Source organism: Acartia tonsa, chromosome 13 (assembly GCF_053477335.1).
Source record: "Acartia tonsa isolate MP-2025a chromosome 13, ASM5347733v1, whole genome shotgun sequence".
Taxonomy (NCBI): Eukaryota; Metazoa; Arthropoda; class Copepoda; order Calanoida; family Acartiidae; genus Acartia; species Acartia tonsa.
The window spans coordinates 17,905,375-17,931,751 of NC_137272.1; the positions used below are offsets into that span (position 1 = coordinate 17,905,375).

General features: G+C 38.3%; 1 protein-coding gene across 1 annotated transcript in view; it reads right to left on the reverse strand.

Moving 5' to 3' along the window:
* Positions 1 to 18,053, reverse strand: part of LOC145304147 (uncharacterized) — a 41,316-nt gene extending 23,263 nt beyond the window's left edge. The window contains exons 1-2 of the mRNA XM_080145908.1: positions 17,933 to 18,053; positions 964 to 993 (exon numbers count right to left, since the gene is read on the reverse strand). Of these exons, the coding sequence (XP_080002034.1) occupies positions 964 to 993; positions 17,933 to 17,996 (94 nt within the window). The 5' untranslated portion in view covers positions 17,997 to 18,053. The remainder of the gene's footprint in view (positions 1 to 963; positions 994 to 17,932) is intronic.
* Positions 18,054 to 26,377: the final 8,324 nt, after the last annotated feature.

A 26,377-nucleotide genomic window follows, 5' to 3' on the forward strand; every position in this document is an offset into this window, starting at 1 on the left:
CAAACGAACGTTTGAAAATATATATATAAGAAACAGCGTTTTTTGCATTTCACTCAGTACAAACTGTAAAAATGTTGGAATACGGTATTAGCAACCAAATAGATGTATTCTGCAATTTTTGATGCATTTACTAAATATTTGCAATTACATGAATTTAGAAATTTTGCAATCAAGTGTGGCGCAAAAATTACATGTTTTTGAATGGGTGTGGCACACTAATTGCAAAAGTTATTTTCTTTATTTGTAATATTAATTAATATATGTAAATAGCTTAAGTTTATTTTAATCAAGATTTTAGTTTTATAAATCTGTTAACTTTCTGCTAATGAATTTCACTAGAGGCATGCAGAGGGGGGATGTAGGGAAGTTTAAACACCACCCTGACACTTAACAATACACACACCCGTATCTTTAATACACTTCCCTTAAGCTCCCTACACCCCCTTTGATATAGGTTTGAAGGGGGTGTCAAAACTTGCAACTTGCAAGTGAGCTTCTTGAACCCCTCTAACATAACATAGTTATTATACCACTCCTTCGAATAATATCATGCTTGTTAGATTTGATATTTGAATCTGGTGCAGTTCACGGTAAAATGTTCCTGTGTTTGATGATCTACAAAAATCTATGAGTTTTAAAACCTGCTAGCTGTCAAACGGCTGAACGTACATGAGCATGAACGTAACATATAAGAAGGCCTATAAATAATCTGGAATACCCACGATCCAAGGAAAGCTTGAGTTGAGAAAATAAGTCTATTTCGCGCCTTTTGTGCGCTGCGAGACAACTGGTTATTATTGAATAATGGCCATACGTAATTATTTCTTAGCAGCCTTTAAAATTCATGATTTTAAAAAGATATTCGATACAGGAATATCTTACCGCGAACTGCACCTGATCCTAAGATTTTTTTGCATAAAATATTGTTGATGAAAAAATGATTAAAATTATTTGTTGACTTACCAATAGCGCATTCATCCTCCCCCATAACACCTATAACAAAATATAACAAGATTAGTTGGGACAAAAACTATTGGCCTTTATAGAAATTAAAAATGGAAATGTGGTAATACGACACCCATACGGACAGGCCCAATACAGAGTTGCTTCGCTGTGACTTATGATAACAAACCCACCGCACTAATCCTATTATATCACTATCCATCTCATGACCGCTGTTAACCCCGCACCCGGCGGTCAAACTAAGCCTGCCTAAATGTGGGGAGGGGACTTGAACATGCAACTATCACGAGTCCAACATGCACTTATATAATCGGGAGGCACTGCCTCCCCTTTTACCACCGCTGCCCCCACAGCCTGTCTACCGTCGGGCGCTAAGCCCTAGCGCCCCACACCCCCTTCAAACCTAACTATTGTCATATTTTTGTTGTATATATATAGTAAACATAACTTGTAAATATTATTCAGTTTAAATATATAATTCTGTATGATTGAATCCTGCTTGTTTGTTTGGTAGAATACTTAAAGGCTAGGGCCCGTTGAATCCGAACTCGTTACCCCGTGGGCCGAGTACGCTCGGCTTACCAGAACTTGGTGTCAGCTGTGAGATCGAGCCTTACAGAACTAGCCTATTCTACCTCTGATTGGACCCTTTGGCAAGTAAGGGGACAATCAGCCGCCAACTGAGAAGCCAACTGACCCGTGAGACGGCCTTTTTAGGTCGAATTTCCATCATTTTGAACGCAATATGTGGGCCTCTGGCCTACGGCAAGCAGATTTAGCCTGCTAAAAGCGCCAGTTAAGACGCTTTGTCCGTGTCGTGTAGGAGTAGCGCTAGGTGCGCAGCCACGGCAACTGGATAATTTAGCTCAGACGGCTACAAAACTGAGTCTAAATTGGCAAGTGTAGCTGGGACAAGCCCCAGGACACCCAGGCCAAACCTACGAGACAGACAGCTGTGTGCTGGTCTCCCTAAGAAGGCAATGTGTGGCTGCGAAGCTTCAGCACACAAGTAAGCCCTACCACTGCGACGGATAGCAGATTTTGAGCCACAGGCACGGCAGGACGGGACATTCCCTGCCGCTGTCTCCCAGGATTCGAACCCGAGGCGCTGTAGGACGGGCCATTCCCTGCCGCCATTTGTCGGGATTCGAACCAGCGGCGCTGTAGGACGGGTCATTCCCTACCGCCGTCACCCCTCTGAACCTTGCAGGACGGACATTCCCTGCTGCCAGTGCTTCCAGAATCACACCTAGAGCTCCTAGTGATAACAACACATCATTGTGTATAAAAAGTCAACCAAGTGATAAAAATAAATATAAAATTGTTGACCAAGTGATAATTAATAAGCTCTAGTGATTCGAAGCTACAGTCTAAGCCACCATGGTAAGCGATACCACCATAGCTGCGGTGCGGCCACCACCAAAGTTTCTGCCAACCCCAGCCGAACGAGAGGCCCCCTTGTCTCAAGGGCAGGACCTCCACTTCCCCTGCCATATCAGGGTGAGGTTTCCTACTCCTGACCCTGCCCAGCATGTACAGGTTGATGCCATGGTTGATTCTGGCAACCGTGTACCAGGGTCTGCTGTAATTTCTGAGCACCTCATGCACGCGATGGGCGTGCAACGCATGTTGATTCCGGACAACACCCAGATCCTGACTGCTAATGAGGAAGGCCAGCCCCTCCAGGTAATTGGAAAATTAAAAGAGTTATATATGGCAGTTTCACACACTCTTATACTCCATCTATACCACGTGACTGTGGTCCGAAACCTCTCCCACCCTCTGAACTTGGGTGGGTATTTTCTCAAGGAGTTCGGAACTAGGCTCTGTTTCGACATGCAACCACCCTGCTTGTGGGCGCGTGGGGAGTTTATCCCACTCCGTGGCGTCCCCATTGACCGGGAGACAGCCGAGCGAGAGCTAAGCTATGAGGGGCCTCTGCCAGGCCCCCTGCCTGAGCAGCCGCGTGTGGTTGAGAAAGGCACACACTGGGTGGACGCTGAGCTCAACGCACACAAGGGCGCTAACCTGCTAGCCATGGGGTTGCCCCCAGTGCCCAAGGTGCCAAGGGAGAGCCTGCCAACAACGTTTCCTGAGATTGCCAGCCCTCCAGAACCCATCTTCTCCTCCGACATTTTTATCAACGGCCAGCCGTGTCCACCTGGCCCCCTCTACCTGGGACCTCCAGCCAGTCCACCAGCCAAGCCCGAGTCCAGACCCGTCAAGTCGCGGTCTGATGTACCCGGAGCCACACTCAACTCTCAGGCCCCAGCCTCTCCCGGCGCCGTGCCCGTCAAGTCGCGGCCGGACGCCCACGGAGCCAAAGCTGGACCCAGCATTTTGGCCTCTCCCAGCGCCGAGCCCGTCAAATCGTGGCCGGACGCCCCCGGAGCCAAGCCTGGCTCCGACACGTCAGCCTCTCCAGACGCCGAGCCCGTCAAGTCGCGGCCGGTGGGTCCCGGAGCCAAGGCTGACCCCTCACCAGCCACGTATAGGCTGAGCGCTGTCACTCCAACTGACGGTCAACCACCCCAGCTCCGCACAGCCAAGCGGGTGGTCCTGCCTGGCCGCGGGGTTATGGCAGTCCCTGTTGAGCTAGTAGGCCATCGCACCAAGGATGCCATTCAACTAGCTGCCCCAGAACAGAGGTTTGGGGAGGACCTTGTTATTCCAGAGGGCCTGTATGCCCACAGGCCTGGCTCTGCCACTGTGTTTAGAGTACTGGTGGTCAATGAGGGGGAGGTGCCCCTCTTGCTGGATGCTGGCCTCCCAGTGGCAGGGGAGCTGGTCAAACCTGACATTCTGGAAGTTTCTGATACGCCTCCCCCGCGTCTCCACTCGGTCCAAGAACCTGCTGAGCCTATAGACATGCAAGAGTTGTGGGAGGCCTTGGAGATGGAAGACAATGAGTTCCTACGCAAGGACCCCTTGCTCAAGAAGGAGGTCTGGACTACGTTGTCAGAGTACAGGGACGTCTTCTCTAATTCTACCCCCGGCTGCACAGATGTGGTTGAATTGCAGCTGCGCCTCAAGCCAGGGACCCAGCCGATCCGCCAGAGATTTAGGGATCTGAACCCGCGGCAAGAGGCTGAACTGGAGAAACAACTGGACACTTGGCTGCAGGAAGGAGTCATAGAGCCGTCGGACTCCGCCTGGAGCAGCCCCCTGGTGCCCATCAAGAAGAAGGACGGGAGCACCCGCTGGGCCGTCGACTACAGGGCCCTCAACAAGTGTCTGGAGCTGGACAGCTACCCCCTGCCTAGGATCCAGCAATTGGTGGAACGAGCTGGCGGGCACCGTGTCTACAGTGCTCTAGACGCGGTGGCCGCATACTACACCATCCGTGTGTCTGAGGATAGCCGGCCCTGCACCGCCTTCACCACCCCCAGGGGCTTGTATCAATGGAAAAGGATGCCCTTTGGCCTGGCTACGGCACCGTCTGTCTATTCCAGGTTTATTGCAGGGGTCCTAAACCCACTAGGCACAGCCAACCTCCAGTCATACCTTGACGACGTCCTGACCTTCCACCAGGATACCTGGGCCCACCTGGCCAGGCTCCGAGAGGTCTTGGAAGCCCACCGCAGGGGAGGGATCCGCCTCAAGCCAGCCAAGACCAAGTTGTTCCGGTCCAAGGTGGATTATCTGGGTCACACCCTCAGCCGAGAGGGGATAGCCATGCAAGAGGACTATATTGACCGCATCTTGGACTGGCCAGCCCCTAGCACCCCCAAGGATTTGCTGGCGTTGCTGGGCTTCTTTGGATACTACCGCCTGTTCATCCCAGAGTATGCAGACCTCACCTACGAGATGAATCGGCAGAAGACGGCCAAGGCCCTAACCTGGACGCCTGAGATGGAAGCCCAGCTGCTGCAACTCAAGGACAAGTTCCGACAGGCCCCCATCCGAGCGCCGCCCAGGTTTGATTTACCAGCAGTGTTCCAGCTCACCACAGATTTCAGCAGCCGCGCCATCTCTGCCATACTGAGTCAATGCCAAGAGGGCAAGGAGAGGCTGATTGCCGCCGTGGGGCGCAAGACAACCGACCCTGAGACGCGCTACCCGTCCTGGAAGGGAGAGATGGCCGCCATTATCTATGGGATCCGAAAATTCCACGGCATCTTGTCCTACCGCAGCTTCCAGATCAACACTGATTCCTCTGCCCTGCTACAAATGAAATCACTGAACACATCCACAGGGATGGTGGCCCGCTGGCAGGAGGAGCTAGCGGCCTTAGACTTTACCGTCTGCCACAGGCCTGGCACCCAGAATACCAACGCCGACGCCCTCAGCCGCCGGGAAGATGCCAACATGCCAACGGCTAGCGCCGAAGAATTAGCAGAGCAGGCTGAGTATATCCACAACCTGGCCCAGCTAGGGGAGCCCGCAGCTAGCCGGCCTCCTGCCGCCCGACTGGATTCAGCTAGAGTATTGGAAGCCCAGACACAGGACCCCCTCCTGCTCCGTGTCCGCCAATGGGTGGCTGATGGCAAGGCCCCAACCAAGGCTGAGCTGCGTGGCAAGGAACGAGACGAGCAGCAGTACGCCAGCCGCTTCTCAGCCCTGGGCCTTGACGAGCATGGCTGCCTCACCACCACTGACCAGACTCTGACGGGAGAGAGGACAAGATACCTGCTGCCTTCGGCCCTCCAGCAGGATGCGTTCTTTCTAGCCCATGGGACCCCCATGGCTGGGCACTTTGGGATGGACGCAACTATCGCCCGCGTTGCCATGCACTTCTGGTGGCCCAACCTAGCCCGTGACGTCCGCCTGATGGTACAAACCTGCCCTGAGTGTGTCCAGAAAGTTACCAAGGAGAGGCTGAAGCAGGGGATCCACGTGCCCTCCCGCCAGGGGTATCCACAGCAAGTCCTATTCATCGACCTGGTGGGGCCACTGCCAGAGACTCCAGCTGGGAACCGCTACATCCTCACCTGCCAAGATGGATTTAGCCGGTTTGTCAGCCTCTACGCCATCCCCAACAAGCGCACCCTCACGGTGGCTGAAGTCCTGTTGCACCGCCACCTGGCCACGTTCGGATGCCCCCTGAAGATCCATTCCGACAATGGAATGGAATTTACCGGCCAGGTATTCCAGGAACTGGCCTCCCGGCTTGAGATTGGCCTGACACATCCACCACCCTACAATCCGCAGTCCAACCGAGTGGAGAGGTTTCATAGGACGCTCAACACAGGCATGCGCCTGTTCCTAGACAGAGACGATAACAACTGGGAGCCCCACCTGCCTGCCATCGCCTTTGCCTACAACACCAAGGCCTGTAGGTCCACTGGTGTGACCCCGTTCCTGGCCTTCTTTGGGAGAGAGGCCAAACTTCCGGTGGACATGGTGCTACGGCTGCCAGAGACCGAATATGCTTCAGTTCCAGCCAACGTCCAAGCTCTGTTGCAGCGCTACTATGCAGTTTATGATGCCATCCAGCAGAAGGAGGAGGGAGCCATCAGGAGGAGCGCGGCAGCTTACGAAGGCACGGCCAAGTATGAGGTTGGAGACTTGGTCTGGTACCTGGCCCCTCGCCTGGTGCCAGGAAAGGCAGCCAAGATTACCAAGAGATGGACTGGCCCCTGGAAAGTAGTGAGGAAAGCTACAGAAGTCCATTATGTCATCAAACCTGCCTCTCCAGTAGCCAGGATCTCAGAAGTTACCGCGCATGTAGGCCGACTGCGCAAATACACTGGAGATGTGACTGCCCACCAGATCCCAGAGGACATCCAAGTTGACGTGGACGGCGACGAGGATGCCACCGAGCTGCCAGTTGGAGCGGCGGCGCCCGCAGCTAGCAACCCAGGAGAGTTCCCAGTGCACCAGCCAGCCGCAGCCGCCCCACAGCCTAGCGGCCAAGATCGTGACCCAGTGGAGGAAAACCTGCAGGAGCAACCCAACGAACCACCGCCGCCGCCGCCTGCTCCAGAGCCACTCAGAGATGCCATCTGGAACCCTGACGCAGACATGGAGAACCTGCCAGCCAGCAGCGGACCTGTAGGAGAAGAGCCAGCCACTGCGATGGAAGAAGCCGCCCCAGAAGAAGAAGAAGAAGCCATGTGCCCCCTGTTGATGACAGCCATCCCCATCCGGGTAGGAGCTAGGAGGCCAAGCAACCTGAATCAAGCGGGCGCCCCCATGGAGTTCTATGCGCCCTTTGCCATCACCATTCCACCCTTAGGAACCACCAGAATCTGCCTAGGCCTCCGTGTCCAGTTACCAGCCGAGACAGAACTGATCCTGCAGACGAGGCAAAATTTCCAGCGGCGAGGCCTGGCCGTGGCCAACCCACGCCTAGAAGCCAACCAGGAGCTGACAATGCTGATCACCAATCACAGTCAGACCGAGCAACGAGTGTCCCGAGGAGCCTGTGTAGCCCGAGCTGTCCTCCATCGAGCTGTGCCCCAGTAACTGCCTGTCCGGCGCATGAGCCGGCTGTCGTATCCCCAGGTTCAAGGCCTGGTGTCTCAAGAGCCACGCAACCCTTGAAGGGGAGGTTGTGGTAATACGACACCCATACGGACAGGCCCAATACAGAGTTGCTTCGCTGTGACTTATGATAACAAACCCACCGCACTAATCCTATTATATCACTATCCATCTCATGACCGCTGTTAACCCCGCACCCGGCGGTCAAACTAAGCCTGCCTAAATGTGGGGAGGGGACTTGAACATGCAACTATCACGAGTCCATCATGCACTTATATAATCGGGAGGCACTGCCTCCCCTTTTACCACCGCTGCCCCCACAGCCTGTCTACCGTCGGGCGCTAAGCCCTAGCGCCCCACACCCCCTTCAAACCTAACTATTGTCATATTTTTGTTGTATATATATAGTAAACATAACTTGTAAATATTATTCAGTTTAAATATATAATTCTGTATGATTGAATCCTGCTTGTTTGTTTGGTAGAATACTTAAAGGCTAGGGCCCGTTGAATCCGAACTCGTTACCCCGTGGGCCGAGTACGCTTGGCTTACCAGAGAAACACTTTCCTGAAATGTATAAAAGTTAATGTTAATAAATGTTGATTCTTCACAAACTGCAAAATTTAAATTGCTTGTTTGGTTGATCCTAATTAGTAGTGCAAAAAAATTTCTAGCACATTCTTTATTCACTAGGGGTAATTCTGTTTATCATAATTAAAGGTTCAAATCAATCTATCGTCCAATATCCTTTCTCTTAATATACCTGATGAAATGGTAGTTTTATTGGTTTGTATCAGACTAAAAATTAATATAGGAATTGTCATATTTTTGGTGATTTAAACAAATTTTAAAGTTCTTTTACAGTTTTTAGAATGGCTTAGATAGTAGCTTTGATTATTTTGAAATTGTGCTTTTCATAAATTAATCCATGTTTCTACTTTATTTAAAATCAAGAACAACTAAGATTCGTTATTTCGTCATTTTGTTAAGTTAAAATTCAGCACGGCTGAACGTTGATATGCATATCAGAGAGAGAGGGGACAATGGGCTGTTTATTACACTAGTCCCCAAAGTTTTATAATAACTTATTCTTATTTGGCTTGACAAATTTGAGGACTAGGTGAACTTTGATTGGTTGGTTTATTAAGTTAAGTGTCAAGTGCTTAACAACTACTTTTAATCTACAGAAGGGGTAATTTTGTGTTTCATCATTAGGGATGTACATTGGTCATTGTCTTATCCCTTGAGATCCCTGTATACATATTAGTCTAATCTAATGCTGGGAAATAAAAGCGATTTAAATTAATTTTTACAACTTTGTAAACCCAAACTAAGTCGCAAGTCAGAACCCTATGTTATACATCAGGAAGAAAGGGAATATAAAGCTGGAAATTATTCTGATTCCCAAAGGTTTATAAACATACTTTCTCATTATTTGCATTAAAAACGTTGGGGACTTAAATCTTGATTGATTGGTACAATTTATCAGTGTTTAAACTTTCCAACCAATATTCCTAGTTATTTTTTAACCTTTCTATAATAATTAATCACCCATCCCTCCCTTGATCCATGAATTAGAATTTTAGACAATTATTCGCGTCTTTTCTTGTAGAACAAAATTTAGTTATGATAACGTTCTCACATTACAGTCAAAATATAGTTTTTTTTTAATCCCAGTCAAACGTGATGCATTATTGATAACATCCCGTCGTTTCTTGTCACTTATTTAACAATAGCGGTTTCTCCTCTAGGATCAGCTGAAATAAATTTCCTATTCGAGTCCTAGTTTCCTAAAGTGTACAGCAGATAACCCAATTATTGCAGACCCTATTTTCAGCGACTCCGGTCAAATGGAAAAGCGATTTTCATTTAATGTATAAACGATTTATACATTATACATTCAAAAATTTTAATTTTTCAAATTTTGATTTTTTTTGACGTTTGAAGCTTTTTTAGCTAGTAGCAAATATTGAGATAGGACGCGGAAGCTACGCACACTTTCGGAAACTAAATTCAGTTCATCTCCTCTAGAGAACTTTAGGAAGGGGGGTTTGTGCCGACCCTCCAGTTTAAATTTTAGTTTTAAAAAGAAGAACAAAAACTTTGGGGGTTATTTTTTCCAGAGGCAATTTCTCATGGGACGATTGGGAAACCCTCCTCGAAAAAAATTATAAACCGTCCCTGAACCTGAAAGAAGATTCACTGTATATGAGAACCATATCGGTCCATCGGTTAGCAAGATTCTTCGGTACACATAAATATATATCCTGCTACTTTAAATAAGAATTTCCAAATTCTTATTTCATTGTGGTAATATTTTTATGTTGATATTATAACAGCTCAAAATAGACAGCTATTATTTTGTTTGGTTGTGTAAACACCAAAGTTTTAGAATGGATTTGCTGAAAATGGATTGCCTATTTCATCCCTAATTTCCAAATGTGTACAGCAGATAACCTTATTATTGCAAACGCTATTTTCAGCTACTCCAGTCAAAGGGAAAAGCGATATAATGTATAAACGATTTATACATTATACATTCAAAATTATTTTTAAATTTATATTTTTTTGGAAGTTTGAAGCTTTTTTAGCTAGTAGTAAATTTTGAGATAGGATGCGGAAGCTAGGTACACTTTCGGAAACTAAATTTCAGTACACCTTAGAATGTCTTGGGGTCAAATGTGTTTAATTGGTACTGTAGGATTTTCAAGCATGGAGAGTCTCTAAGAAAAATAAACTCTAATTTTCAATTATCATGTAATAGATATCTAATCTCCTAGCATAATTAAGTATGCTACAATAGTATAATTGATTTTTGTACCAATAAGGAAAATTTTAAAACATTACAAAACTATAACCATTAAAGACAATCCTTACCTAAAATCTAAAATGTTGATTTTAGCTTTTTTGAACAGTAGAGTTTCCTTTAAAATCAAATTTTAAATGGCGATTCTTAGAACAATAAGGCACAATGCTGTGCTCAAATTTTCTCTTTTAATACGACAATTTCCTTCTTATTATCCCAGGTATTGTGTAATTAAAATAGAAGGAACAGAGGATTTTTTTCTATTCTGTTTTGCATACTGGTAATAATGAGGAAAAATAAGAAATTAAGTTTAAAAACTAAACATTGGCTTTCTTACAACTAAAACATGACATGACCAATCACCATTGCTCATTTTATATATAATGCATAAGGATATATGTACTCTGAGAAAAATTAAAATGTAAGTTCATGTAGTTTTTAATCAAATCATATAAATCAGACACATATTGTTTCAAGCATAACAATTTATTTCGTCTTAATAATGATCATTTCCGATTGAAAATCTTTTTGCATGATTTTCAAAAATGCTTATTGATATTTTTACCCTCATCTACACATTAACCATTACAGATCTCATTTTTTTGTAGGTAAGATGGAGAGCTGTGACTTCATGACTTTTTAAGTTTAGTAATTATACGTCGATAAGAGTTGATTTTATTAGGATATCTGGTCTGTGTCGGTCGTGGTGTCCGGTCAAAGTCGGTTGGGTAGCACCAAAATTAGAAAAAATTCTAAATAAATCTTAATTTCTACATTATGACTTTGTGTATAAGGTAGAAACCTAAATTTTTTTGGTGAATGCTTAGATATCAATGACCTTCTGAGAAAAGTGGTGTTATGACCGTTTGACCGATCCGAGACCGACTTTATGACCGATTTTTGTCTGTTTTTTACTACAGACATATATCATAAATATCGTGGCTTCTATTACATCCAGAGACCTATAAATTTTTTTGGTAAATCCTTGAGCAACAATAAACAGATAAAAATATTAACTGGCGCCGCCAACCACCGTTTTACCGCCGGACCCCGAAAATGGCGGTTTCCGTTATTTGCCGTTTTTCGGCGATGATCAGAAAAAGTAATTTTTTTGTTATGAAAAATAAAAGTTCGTCCTACAATTTGGTCATCCTAGCTGCAAAATTGGCCGCTCTACAGCCGTTTTAAAATTTAGCGGCTGGCCGCTAAAAAGCGGCTAAGGAGTGGTTTGACCTCTATGACTAGAAAAAGTAATTTTCTCTAAAAATACACATGAACCACCAGAAAAAAAATTTTACGTCTTTATCTGTAACAGGAGCCGAGATAGAAGGGGGGGGGGCTCTTGGAGCCCCCCCCCCCCACGATCTGATAAGGTGGGAATTGGGGCCCGATCTGTAAGGGTTAATAAAAATACTATCATTTACATACTATTGCCTAAAGACCTCTAAAACAGTGGATTCCTAGATGTTGGAACGTTCCACTATATGAAATATCAAGTTGTCGGTGTGCATGATATGTTTGTATGAGGAGTAATTGGATGTCTTCTGTCTGTCTGTCTGTCACATAAGATAACATGTATTTTTACCGTTTCTCATAAGATTTATTTTCAAATTATAGTGACTTAAAATTAAATAATACTATTTCTCGTATTCCTTCGAATCCGATATATCTAGCATCGTATTATATCCAGCTTTCTACAAATATAAAAATGTACAATCATAAGATTAAAACCAGTATTTTTAGCCGGTGCCTTCGGCACCTCGGGGCTAAAAAACTAGTTTTAACCTTATAATTGTACATTCTATATCCGCGGAAAGCCGTTTATAATACGATGCGAGAAATAACTATTCCAGTTTACCAAAATTTTTCAAATTGTAAAAAGTTTTCTTCAGGTGTAATTTCCTTTATCGCTGGAACAAAGATACAATATGTAATAACATGGTTAGATTCTCTGTTTTAGGGGTGTTTCCATTATCCTTAGGTCAAATAACATAGAATACATAACTTTAAAAAAGCATATATGTTGCGTTAGAAAAAAAATGTGACGTGTATTTTCATATGCAATTGACCAATGATCAAAGTAGATATTTTGAAAAATCATCAGAAATATTTATTATAAATGTTTCAACCACTATTTGTAATCTACAGAAGGGGTAATTTTGTATATTATCATGGGGGATTTATCGGCCATTGTCTTATCCCTCCTTTAGATCTCGAAGATCTAAGAGTGATGTTAAATGTAACATAAGTCCAAACTATTGGCAAACTTTACATGATTAATTCATACTCTACTCACATAGTCAGTTATAAAGGGTTCGGTAAATTAACATTAATTATTTTTACCCATTTAAAAAAAAACCTAGTTAAAGATAGTAGAGAGGGGACAATGGTATGTTTATTACACAAGCCCCCAATGTCCTATAATATCGTTTTCATATTCGTTGGCATAACAACTTTGTGAGCTTCGCCCAGCATCTACAAAAGTGGTTTTGTTTCTTTAGAAAGGTTGTATTGACATGTCGTTAATTTTCAATACGTCTTTTTTGTGACGTATTTAAAGAAAATGACTTATTAATATGGCCTTAATTGTTTTTTATTTGCCATTATTTTTCTTTAAAAAAGAAATTACAAATTAATGCCTGATTAAATATAAAAATTAAGGTTGTTTCAATACGTCATATTAAATTTTTTCCACATATTAATATATGTTATAAAATTACATATTAATATCACAGTAAATAAAATAAATAATGTGGAATAAAAACCTCCTTTATTTGTAATAAGTCATTTTTATTAATTAAATAATTTAAATGACATATTGATAAAAAAGGACGCATTAAAATGATCTTATATAAATTTAAAAAGGAAATTGATCAAATAGTTACTGATTTTGACACCAGATGGCAGTTGAAATCACTAATTGTTTAGCTTTGTTTTCTCAATGTTTTGACCATATTTTTAGTTTGACAATTATTATTTTGTAATGAAATGAAGGATAGTAGTACTACAGACACCACTATGAATTTATATTTTAGTTCCTTTATGCATGTATATTATGAAAACAAATTTTTTATTTGGTGAGACCTTATAGAAAGAATAGAACCATATATATAGGTCATAAAACATTTCAGTAAGCAATGAAATAATATTATGTGTTTGATTCAAAATTGTTAGATTAATTTTAACCCTGAATCATTTCTACTATTTAGTTTGTAAGTAAATAATACATTACCAAATTTGGTAGCCATATTGTTTTTTTTTGACGTTTTATAAAAATTTGACGTCTTAATACAGCCTTAAATGATTTAAATTTAATTAAATTTAATCATTTTATTTACCACAAATAATAAAAAATTATAATACAATTTTGAAAGTTTGGCGGCCATCTTGTTTTTCTGGACGCCTTAAAGGAAAAATTGACGTTTTAATGCGCCGTTATTTAAGATAAAATGTCAATTAATTAAAAATATTGTTATTATTTATATTTTTTTGTGACGTTTTTTTAAAGATAACGACGTGTTTTTGGTACACAATACGTCTTTTAAAAAAATTTAAAAAATATGAAACGTCATTTGTATAGTAATAAAAAAGTCACGCCATTAAGGACGTATTAATACGACATGTTTCTTAAAATAATGCGATAAAAGTATATGCTGGGCGGTGAATTATGATTGGTTGATTGATTAAGTTGAGTATTCGAACGTTTCAACAACTAATTTTAATCTACAGAAGAGGTAGTTTTGTATATCATCATTGGGGATATACATCTATTTATCAGCCATTATCCTATTGCATTAGATCCCTGTAATAATAGATATCTTATTTTAATTCATCTATCCCATCATCCCTACAATAACCCAAACTCAATACAAGCTTAGGTCCATTTTCGATAGCCCAAGATTGTATGCAAAGTACGAATGTAATAAACAATGAAATCATGCTTCTTGAAGAGGAATTCATACGCTTAAAATAGCTTTTTGTACAAAATTTGGGCTATTAATTAAAATCTCCAATACTTATATACCTTCCATTAGAACCTAGTAATAGTGTCTAACTTTTTATCTTTGTGACGTAACAAAAATCCATCTCTTTTTTAGGGGTTTCCTTTCCTACCTCCCCTCTCATCCTTCGATTTTTGTTACGTCACAAAGATAAAAGTTAGACACTATTACTAGATTCTTCCATTTGATTTCTCTTTCAGTACTAAAGGATGAATTTTGGATTTTTGTCAATTTATTAATACAAAATTGACAAAAAAATACCATTTCTGATAAAAAGTTGTCTTCTGATTCCATATCACTAACTCTACAAATTATACGATCGTACAGTCCTAATATGTATTTGTGAGTAAGGGGGGGGGGGGTGTGAGAGAGAATGTGTGTGTGTTCGTTTGGGCGCGTGTGTGTGTTCGTTTGTGCACTTGTGTATGTGTGTGTGTGTGCAAGGGAATGTATGTAATTAATACAATCCTTTTTGCTCCAATATGAGTTTGGACATTTTTGACGGGATCAAAAGTCCTATATTTTAGTATAATCACAATATAAAAGAATTTTTTAACTGTGTATAAAGCTGAAGAAAGGGTTTTCTCGTATTTATTCGAATCCGGTGGATAGGAACCGGTTCTTATCCATACAAAAAAACTATGTCTAGCATCGTATTATATCCAGCTTTCTACGAATATAAAAATGTACAATCATATCCGCGGAAAGCTATTTATAATACGATGCGAGAAATAACTATTATGTCTCATACTGACTTAACCAATACTAAAAAGATATGAAATAACTAGCAGCGTCACCCTTAGCTTCTAGGGGCTTCGTATTTGAAGGGAAGGGGGTGGCAGAAAATTACCCTAAAACATTCCAGTATATATGTGAAACTTTTCTAATATGGAGAATTCAAACGGTTCAGCAGTTATCGAAATATAAATTCTCGCTACTTCTTATAATAGGATAGCGAATCTACTCCATAACTGTGAATGTCCGTCTGTTTAAAAACCTACAAAAAATTGTATAGCAAGAAAACAAATATAAACACATTTTAGAACAATATTGGATTATTTCAACCTGGAAAGCCTAGTTAAAAACTTTAAGATTCTAATGTTATACAATGAAACTAATAGCTATGGAATCACGTTATGAATTGGCACACGTAGATTGGTAAAGTTACCTTTAAGGGCTAAGGAATGGATAGGTCAATGGCAGAAAGTTAATCTACACTCGTTTCATCACAATCAAATTAAAAATCTATTTGGGTTAGAGCCCCCCCCCCCCCAGGGGTTAGACATAAAAAACTAATCTTCCTTGCTTTCAATTTGTTTACAGATAAGGGGGTTGTCTTCATGGCTCAACAGACACTTTGAGGGAAATCACTAAATTAAATGACTTTTTTAAAACTTTCGTCCTTCCAACATAGGGGAAATTAAATTGAAATTTAGTGATCTCAATTATTTGTGCTTTTTAGTATTTATAAAGATAAATAAACTTGATTGAGATTGCCAAATTTAAAAAAAAAACATAATAATATGCTTGTTTGATGTATAATCCTACTATATAAAGTAATAAGCTTTTTTTGTCTGTAACAAAGGATCTCGTTAACCGCTAAACTAATATGATTCTCCTTTTCAGTGAAACTTCTTATAGGTTCAAGGAATGTTTTTAAGTATTTTAGAAGAGGGTATCTCCACCCTCCTCATAAAAAGTGACACCCCTAAAAATAATTGTTTTACTTTTTCTTTTGAAAACTCAAATTTAAAATGGGGGGGGGGTTCGACTTCCCTCTCCCCTAGATGCTTCTAGGGGCGCAGCCGCTAGTGTCTAAATAATATGTCGTAAAAAATGATTTGTGTCAATCAAATAAAACTAGTTTTAGAATTAAAACAAATAAAGATTCAGCAAGTTAAATTTAATTCTCTTGAAGCATGAGAAAAAGACTGCCTTTGATTATTGGGTTTAATAAAAACATATTCACATTCTTATACCAGCGTTGTCAAGTTATTTACAACTACAAGCCCAGTGTTCTAACGGGATAAGACAATAGCTGTTAAATTTATGTACATCCCCAATAATAATACACAAAGCCACCCCTTTTGTAGGTTAAAATTGGTGGTTATATCTTTTGAACACTCTACTTAATGAATCAACCAAACAAAATTCACTAAAGTGCCCAAAGTTGTTAAGCTAAAGACTAAGAAAAAGTTACTTTAAACTTTTGGGACCAGTTTCATATACAGCCCATTGTTCCCTCTCTATCTGTACAAGCCACATACAGAAAAGGACTATTATGTCACAAAGAAGCATTAATAAACTGAAGGGTTTTTCGATAAAAATCATAAAAAAGTACACAAAAATCTATTTAAATTTCGGAAGCTAGTAAAAGTGGCTGACTCAGATTATAACGTCAAAAAAATTTACCAATGAGAGGCCACTATAAATTTTACCATTGTTCAATTACAGTGTATATTTGCCTCTCATTGGTCATTTTTTTGGCGTCATAATCTGAGTCAGCCAATTTTACTAGCTTCAAATTTCGAATCCAAAGTAAATTATTGTATTGGCTACTCTGACATTATTAGCAGTGTAAAAGAACAATTTAATAATTTTTCACGGTTCTCAACAAAAACACTTTCAGTTTTGCATTATACATACCCTATGGCGTACAGAGGGGTGATATAGAGGGGTGTATCCACCCTGTAAAGGATCTAAACCCCCATTGATACACCCTATAAAACAGCCAAGAGGGGTATCAAAGAATGAAATCCACACACCCCTTAAATTCAAATTAGTGTGAACAAAAATTGGCTTATGTAGGGAGTAGATACATAAGAGGTTTTATTTAATCCTATAACACTAAAATAACAACGATCTTGTTGTCTTTAATACACCCGTCAACAACCTTCACTAAAAGGGGTGTCAAAATTTTCGGATGCGCTTCGTGCACCCCTTTATGTTAAATCTCTGTGTACACCACTGTATATACACATTATATTGAAGTCTAATCTTTTTAAAATGTAAAACTACTCTATAATTCGCTTTCGCAGTCAGTTTTTTCAGCTGTTATTAAAGTAAAACAGCAGATTTTTTTTGTAAAGAGATCCCTTACCAAAAAGCATTCATATAAAGATTTGCTAGGTCTGTCAGTCTGTCGATCATGCTACAAAAACACATATGTATAAGTATAGAAAGGTTTTGAGGTTTTTATATTTTACCAAATTCACCCTCTCTTTTTATGACCAATGTATATCTGCTCTATAACTCACTTTGTCCGTTTGCCCTTCCATGATTATTAGATTCCTTGCTACTCATGAATGAACTGTTGTATTTGCTACTAACGGCTATGCCCCCAGAGGCCTCTGGGGGCACATGAGGAAAGGGTAGTTGAATTCGTTAACCCCATTTTTTATTCTATTTTTAAGAAATAATAAATTTTTTTGGGGGGATGGGGGTAGTTTTTTTTCTAGGGGCGATTTATCTTGGGAGGGAGGCGGTACCCTTCCCAAAAATGATTATAAGATTTCCCAGGACCTATGAGAAGCTACCCTGTAAAGGAAAACCAATTTGGTTCAGCGGTTAGCGTGATCCTTTGAAACAAACAAACAAATTAACAAACATACAGACATCATGTTGCCTTATTTAAGATATTTTATATGATTATTAAGTTTAATAAAAGTTGCAAAACAAATTAAACTTTGGAAACGAGTGTCTCTTAAAATTAAAGGAAGTATAATGAATCAATTACCTGCACCAAGAGCGGACAGACTGACCAACAGACCATGCAAGCATATCAACATCATCTTCAACATTCTCTATCTATCTATCTCCTTCTCACTGGATAGCTAGACAGACATTTGTAGAGTTCTGAAATCAACAAAATTTTAAATATCAAGTGATGTGTTTGATCAACTTCATACATATAAAGAAAGTTTTTGTTTGTTAGAGGGATGTAACTTATGGTTGCCCTAGCTTTTTTTAAAGGGGGATAAAATGAAAGGTTTCAGGAGGATAGACACCACTTTACCCTTCCTCCATTAGACGTTTATGATGTAGCACATTTTTTAACATTATCTATTAATACTGTTAAAATTGCTTCTTCACTAAGAAAATATTGTTATTTTAAATTAGACTGCAATAATATTAATAATGTGTGTTTGTTGTTGACCTAGAGCCATGCACAATGAACTAACAAAACATGATGAAACCACCAACAACAATCCACCATAGCATGAGTCTCAAAATACTTATATCTATATACATGAATTGTTCATTCTCAACACAGATTTATTTTAAATGACAATAATTAGTTTATCGATATTTCTCTTTTTGTTTATAATAACTGTTTCTTTAATATTATTAATTGAAAATTCTAACTGTTTTTAAAGCATAATAAATTTTCAACATAAATGGCCTAACAAAAATGCCCACCTCTAGATACAATATTTTGTTTTGAAGCTAATATATAATTTAACTAGTGGCTACACCCCTAGAGGCCTCCATGGGCATGTAAAATTGTGTCTTTTCAATATATTTTAAAATCAGTTATTTACCAATAACATTTTTTTTGCTGATAGATGGTGTTAGTTAGTTTTTTAGCTAATTGCAAAAATGTCCGCAGGGCAGCGTTTTAATTTTTTTATATTTTTGTCCATTTCTCTGGGGAGGGTGGAAGTATCCTCCCCCCCCCAAAAAAAAAAATAGTTATAAACCTTCCTGGGACCTATGCGAAGCTACCCTATTACTACTGTCCTTCCATTTGTGCATAAGTCAGACACTACTAATGCTATTGAGGAAATGTGACTTTCTTGGCTGCTATTTAGGACAGACAGCTCAAATTTTTAGAAAAGATTTCTGTGCATTTAGTCTATACATCATGTTTTCACCGTCTGTCAGTCATTCATTCTTCAAAAGACAACATAACTTATTTCATTACAAAGGTTTACTGAATTATTTTTTTCTTTTTCTTTATTTTGACAAGTAAACATCTTATAAACCTTATAAATCACTTTGTTAGTTTGTCCCTCCATATCATTTTAGCTTTGCAACTAATGGATGTTGTCATTCTTATTCTAATATCATAAATGTAATCTATAAGATTAGAAAATACTTCTAATACAAGAGTTGATTGCATGATAAGCATGGGTCGGGTAATTAGTAATATTATTAAACAATTATACACGTGCCTATATCAGCAGGGATGTAAAGGGATAAGACAATGGCCAATAATTGATGTACATCCCTAATGATGATACACAATAATACCTCTTCTGTAGATTACACTTAGTGGTTGAAACGTTCGGACACTCAAGTTGTTGAGCCGTCGAACAAGAAAACGTTACTGTAAGTCTTTTGGGACTAGTGTAATAAACAGCCCAATGTCTCCTCCCTCCCTGCTATATCAGAGTTACAGGGAAAGTTAATTAGATGATAAATATATCGTCTACTGTACGTTTATTTAACAAGGATAAAAAGATATTAAAAGATAAATAAGAGTTTGAGAAATCGTCACAAGAAATTTCAGAAGCACAATTCTTGAAGCAAAAAATATTCTCAAAAAATGTACAGTTTATGATTTGGTCAGAGGAATCTGAAGCTGTTTAAAGTGCTATAAAAATGACGTCATACAAAACAAATGACAAATAACCACAGACTAAAGTACCAATAGCAGGCCAGTATACATATTAATTGACCAATGGTAGGCCATTACTATAGGCACTATAAAAAGCTACGAGGAATCTTCACAAAAAAAGTCGTTTAATTTTATCATCCGAGTTAATCACTTGACACTTATAACCGCGCTACCTAAGACAAAGCCTTTAGTACAAGACAAATTTTGGAGTAACTTCCCTACATTTTAAATCAATAATCAATTTAAAAATCAATGTTGTATTAAAAATGTGAATTTTTTTCTGTAAATTTTTTTTGGAGGGATCTCATTTGCTGAAAGTTAAGTAACAAAACTCCCACACTGCAAGATTAAGTACAAAAAAAAACTTTCCTGAAAAGAGGACCTAACTTCTTAAGGATTAGGGTCATATTTTACCCTTTTTTATAGCATTACCTAATAGATCATTAAAGTTATATTTAAAACAAAGAGAACGGTGTTTATAGACGTTCCAGGGTGGGGGTAAAGAGGTATTTACCCCCCTAAAACTTTGAAACCCCTAATTTTACCTCTCTCAATATTTTTTTAAAAATACATTATAGTACCCCTCTCAAACCTTTAAAACCCCTCGCTACCCCCTTTAAATTAAAAAGCTTGGACGTCCCAAACGGAGTTAACAAAAAAAGTACTACCGACAAAAAACGAGAATTGGACGATTTTTAAAATCACTGTTGGAAGATTTTTCAGGGAAAGTCAGTGAAATGGAAATGATATTTTAATTTATTTTGTTTGCATTTTTACTGCATCACATATCCACGGAGAAAGAGAAACATTTGGAATATAAAACAAGTACTGGTTTCAACTTCACAAGATGCATAAAAAGAAAAGAGAGAAACACCACTTTAAAAGGGTTTCGAACACTCTTACTTACCTAATAATTCTTGTCTAAGTTTTTCACACCCCTAAAACAGACAAGAGGGGTGTGAAGTCAATTTTTTTTTAAAAATTAAATTTAAGGGGGTATTAAAACATGCGTGCTTCGCTCGTCGATCAATGCACCACCAAAAGAATCCTTGTTTCATGTATTGATATTGTTGATAATGTAAGGTGGGGGACACCCCTCTTATTGTCTGTATTACACGCCCCTAAAGCTCATGCTCCCCTGTACGCCTCCCCTGTCAAAAGCCTGTGCACGCCACTGAACTTTTAAAACCTGAGACCATTTTTAAAAATGAGTACATAAAAGGACCACAAGCATTATTGAAATTGCTGAAATTCTGTCTCTGTCCCTTGAAGCAAAGCAACTAGGAAAATAATTAATTAGAAGGGTAGATAACCAAAGCAGAGCGGCTAAAATTGATTTGCAATTATTTTCAAAGGAATGTCCTATAATTTTCATAGTTGTAGTACGGCTAAATTTTTTTCAACAAGGCAGCTAAGTATCTTTAGCTCATCCTTAAATAAAGTAGTAATGTTTTTTTGTGTAAATCTTCAGATTTCAATAAATACTAAACCTAGTGAATGCTTCATTTTAGGGAAGCTTTACATAGATTCTGATATGGTTTTAGTCTATTTTATTATTAGACATAAGTCTTGGGATAGATTTAGGCTGTATTTCTCCCCTACACCTAAGAATACAGAGCCCCTGTATGATGAATGGGGTGAATCCACTCATGAGTTTTTAGAAATATTAATGACTTTTAATGGTACTAAATGTAGTTATGCCTATTCGGTGTGCCAATTTTACTGACTTTGAAAATCTCAGATATTTGCTGAATTCAAATATACATTTTTACAAACAGAATAAACAAAAAGAGTTTCATTTCAAACAGTTAACATTAATTAAGGAAAAGCAACAAACAAAATTCGCTAGTTAGTTTATACGCCAAGTTTGTTTCTTTTGAAGCTGTTTTAGTGCCTTTAAAAATTCAATACAAATGACCAATGATAAAACAATACACAAACTTTTAAAGCCTGCCCCTAATAAAAATTTTGGTTCTGAGTTTATCACATCTCATTATTTTTTTTTACAAATATTGAGTTCTCAACGGAAAGGTGGCTTCATATAGCTTTTGAATTTGTTTTAAGATATTTTAATTCCTTTTTAAAAACCTTTTCTCGTATTCATTCGAATCCGGTGGATAGGAACCGGTTCTCATCCATACAAAAAAAACTATGTCTAGCATCGTATTATATCCAGATTTCTACGAATATAAAAATGTACAATCATTAGATTAAAACCAGTTTTTTTAGCCGGTGACTTCGGCACCTCGGGGCTAAAAAAACTAGTTTTAATCTCATAATTGTACATTCTATATCCGCGGAAAGCCGTTTATAATACGATGCGAGAAATAACTATTCTTTCCTTCCTTTTCGAATACAGATTTCATATAAGCTTCGTTTTTACGGATATTATCTTCCTTGCTAATCTACTACTGTTAGATGTGCTCAAAGATTCAGGGATCTAAAGGGATAAGACTATGACCGGTATAATTTATGAAGACACACAATGCAAAATTATCGCTTTTGTAGATTACTATTTGTGGTTGAAACGTTTGGACACTCGACTTAATAAACCAACCAATCAAATCCAAAAAAAATCCCCAAAATTGTTAAGCCAAGGAATAAGAAAACGTTATTATAAAACTTTGGGGACTAGTGTAATAAACAGCCCAATGTCCCCTCCCTCCCGCCCAAAGATTCCTGACCAAAAAAAACAAGTAAAAAGTTGAACTTTGTTACATCATTACATGCTTTAATTTTCATAGATTATTTTTCAAAGTAAATATATTACAAGTATTGCCCTACAGTGATCTTAAGGGATAAGACAATAGACGACGAGTTGATGTATATTTATAAAAATTACCCCTTATATAGTTGAAAATTGTTGGTTGAAAAGTATGGACTCTACTAGTAATATAACAATCAAAATTCAATAAAATTACCCAAAATTTTAGTGACAATGAATAAGATATAAGTGGTTGTACCAGTTTGAGTACCAGTGTAATTAAAAGTACAACGTCTCCTCCTTCAATGATTAGTTTATGTCAAAACCTTCACAAAAGAATAAATAATAATATTATAAACAGCTTTCCGCAGATATAAAAATGTACATATAATCATAAAATTAAAACTATTTTTGTTAGCACCGAGAAGCCGAAGTCACGGTCTAGCAAAACTGGTTTTAATATTATGAATTTACATTTTTATAATCGTAGAAAACTGAATTTAATACGATACGATAGATGAATTTTCAGTGTGGCTTAGAACTGGTTCTAATCCAGCGGATATTAATAGGTTTCGAAGCCATACTGAAAATATTTTCTACTTATTTCTACTTACTTTGAAACTCTTCACAAATATTTTTGATACTTTTTTTGCATCTAAGTAATGTTATGCACATTTTTAAATCAACAATCACATATTTTGAAAGTGGAGCTACTTTAACAACAGACAGAGAGGGGACAATGGGGTGTTTATTTCACTGGTCCCTAAAGTTTCATGATAACATTTTCTTAATTTTTGGCTTAGCAACTTTGGGGACTTTATTTTGATTTTTGATTGGTTTTTATTGGTTATTCAATAAGTTGAGTGTTCTTACGTTGAACCACTAATTATTATTTACATAAGGGGTAATTTTGTGTATCATCTTTGGAAATGTACATCAATTCATCCGTCATTGTCTTATCCCTTTTGATCATGTACAGAATTTTGCAACCTAAAAGTTTCGAAATAAACCCTCCAAAAAAATCTTAATTCCATCCGAATTTTCCTACTTTTTTTCAACTTAACCAAATCTAATAATGAAAGTAATTGTATCAGGAAGGGAGAGGACATTTGACTGTTAATTAGACTATTACCCAAAGTTTTAATACAAATTTTCTTTTTCATTGGCTTAAGAGCATTGGATATTTTTATTCCATATTTGGTTGAGGGTTCAAATGTTTCAACCAATAATTTTAATCTAATTCTACAAATGGGAAATTTATCTATCATCAATGGGATAGCACATTATTGTATTTTCCATTGTTTAATCTCTTAGATCCCTAAATCTTATTGAATTATAAACAACTAGCGGCTTTGCCCCTAGCCTCTAAGGCTTTGCCCCAAGAGGTATAATTACATCTTCTTTTACCTACCCAGTCGAAAAAAATGCGAATGGATCGCAAAGAAAATAGCCTAAAACCACCACAGGAACAGTATTTATACTCCCTGAAGAGTAAAATCCGATCGGTTCAGTGGTTACCGAGATCTTAATTAAGGGACAGATAGACATCGTACTACTTTGTATTATAGATTATCTTGATAAGAAGCGCAGCAATAATGCATCATTCACACAAACAGACCAAAGAATCGGGAATCTGAAGGGATAAAACAATGGCCGATAGATTGATCTACATCCCCAATGATGATATACAAAATTATCCCTTCTCTTGGTTAAAATTAAAGGTGCGTATGAACACTCAACTTAACTAACTAGCCAATCAAAATTCACTAAAGCCTCAAAGTTGTTAAGAATAAGAAAACTTTGGTGTAATAAACAGTCAAGTGTCCCCTCTCTCTCGGAAAAAGAAAGTTTAGTTTGAAAGAATTTGAATATTTGTATCTTAGCTCTAATTCCATAAAAAAGGATTTTGCCTGAACTATATTCCTGTAAAAATCACATGGGGTAAATTCTTTTTAATACACTGCACCGTTATAATCAAATTTCAAGTAAATAGGATCACAATTTTTACAATGATTACTTTTATAAAGGATTTTTACTACGTGGATATTATAACAGGGGAAAACTGTCGTCAATTTAGGTTGCTAACATGGAACCAACTTAGTGATCAATTCTTTCTCCAATAGGAGGTGAGGGGATTGGATAAATGGGGTGGGTGGGGGGTATCGTTATTTTAGCCCGCTGCGAGATTTACTTTATTAGATAACATCAAAATCTGGTGTAAGATCCAAGTAATAACACATCCATACAGAAGATTAATACGATACTTGTTTATTCGTTACTTAAAGTCTCTATAATAAAAAAAAATGTTTTAGTCTTTTGACGTATTCATTTTATTTTAAAGGACCACAAAACAATACATCTTTTCAAAACTATACATGCTCTATACAGTCCAAAATTGTACATCAATTTATCGGCGATTTTCTTATCCCTTAATCTCCCTGACTTTATGTCTCTTATTTACAAATTTATGAATAACAACTTTTCCCAGGGAACTAAAGGGATAAGACAATAGCCAATAAATTCATGTACATCCCTAATGATAAACAAAATAACCCCTTCTATGGGTTAAAATTATTTAAATTAAAACTTAATGAACCAACAAATAAAAATTCAAAATTAAAGTTCCCAAAGTAGTTAAGCCAACGAATAAGAAACCAGTATTATAAAACTTTGGGGACTAGTGTAATAAACAGCCCATTGTCCGCTCTCTCTCTCTCTGACTCTTCCCCAAAACAAATTTTAGATAAAGCGGCAAAATATAAAGCTAACAGCATAATTTAATTTTCTAATTTTACGGGTCAGGAAACAATTTTTAGTAGAGATAATTTAATTTCTTCATAATTTCACTTTGTCTTTTGTAAACAAAAGGACGATTAAGTCTTACTGTCAGAAAACTTTTTGAAGCGATAAGAGAGTGTTAGAAAAAGATATTTGAGAGAGATAGGGAGAGAAAAGAAAAAAAAATCCACTTTACATTATTTTTTATTTTACTAGGTAGCGCCTTCTTGATAGATGTCCCTAGATGCTATGGGCGGAGCCAATAATATGCAATTGAAAGTAGTAAACCTTATGAAGTATGAATTATGTTACACTTTTTTCAATAAAACACGAAAAAAGATGTGTTCTTTATACATTTTATGAGCCCTTCCTCAATAAGGATTGTACATTCAATATTTTTTTTTTACAAAATTTAACATTTTTGTTTAATTACGTCTTTTAGTTGTTTAGTTTCTTCTGGTCTTTATGGACGAGGCAGTAAGAATTCCTTTGCCTATAATAAGAAACAAATTTCAAAAATGCAATGTTAAAACTTAACTTCAAAGGCTGTACAATCAAAGAGTTGGTTCACTGTCAGATTTCTACGATGGACCAACCATCGTCTTACCACACGCGTTGAGAAAGACTAAACTACATAACTTTTTTTCACTTTTGAGGAAGACGATTCCCTTTTCTTCCATCTCTTTTGAAGAGATTTTCTTCCCCCCTTCCCTTTTTCTTTTCCTTTATACGACGTCATATAGGAATCGTCTTCCTCAAAAGTTACACAAAAGTTATGTAGTTTAGTCATTCTCCACGCATTCATTTTTATTACCTAAAGACTATACATCATTAAGTTTTAAAGTTACAAACGTAAAATTTAAAATGGAGAGTCTTTTTAAATATGCATTTTCACGAACTTGTTATACGAAGCATTTAACCAAAAGAAACACGCAGAGAGATATAAAGTTGGGAGTTTGAAAATATGTTCCTTCTCCTAAAGGTTATTAAAGATAACACTTTTTCTTTCAATCCGCTACATTTTGCTAACCACCCACTGGCTCTATTATTTCTTTTTTGTTTTTAGGTCTATTAGTGTG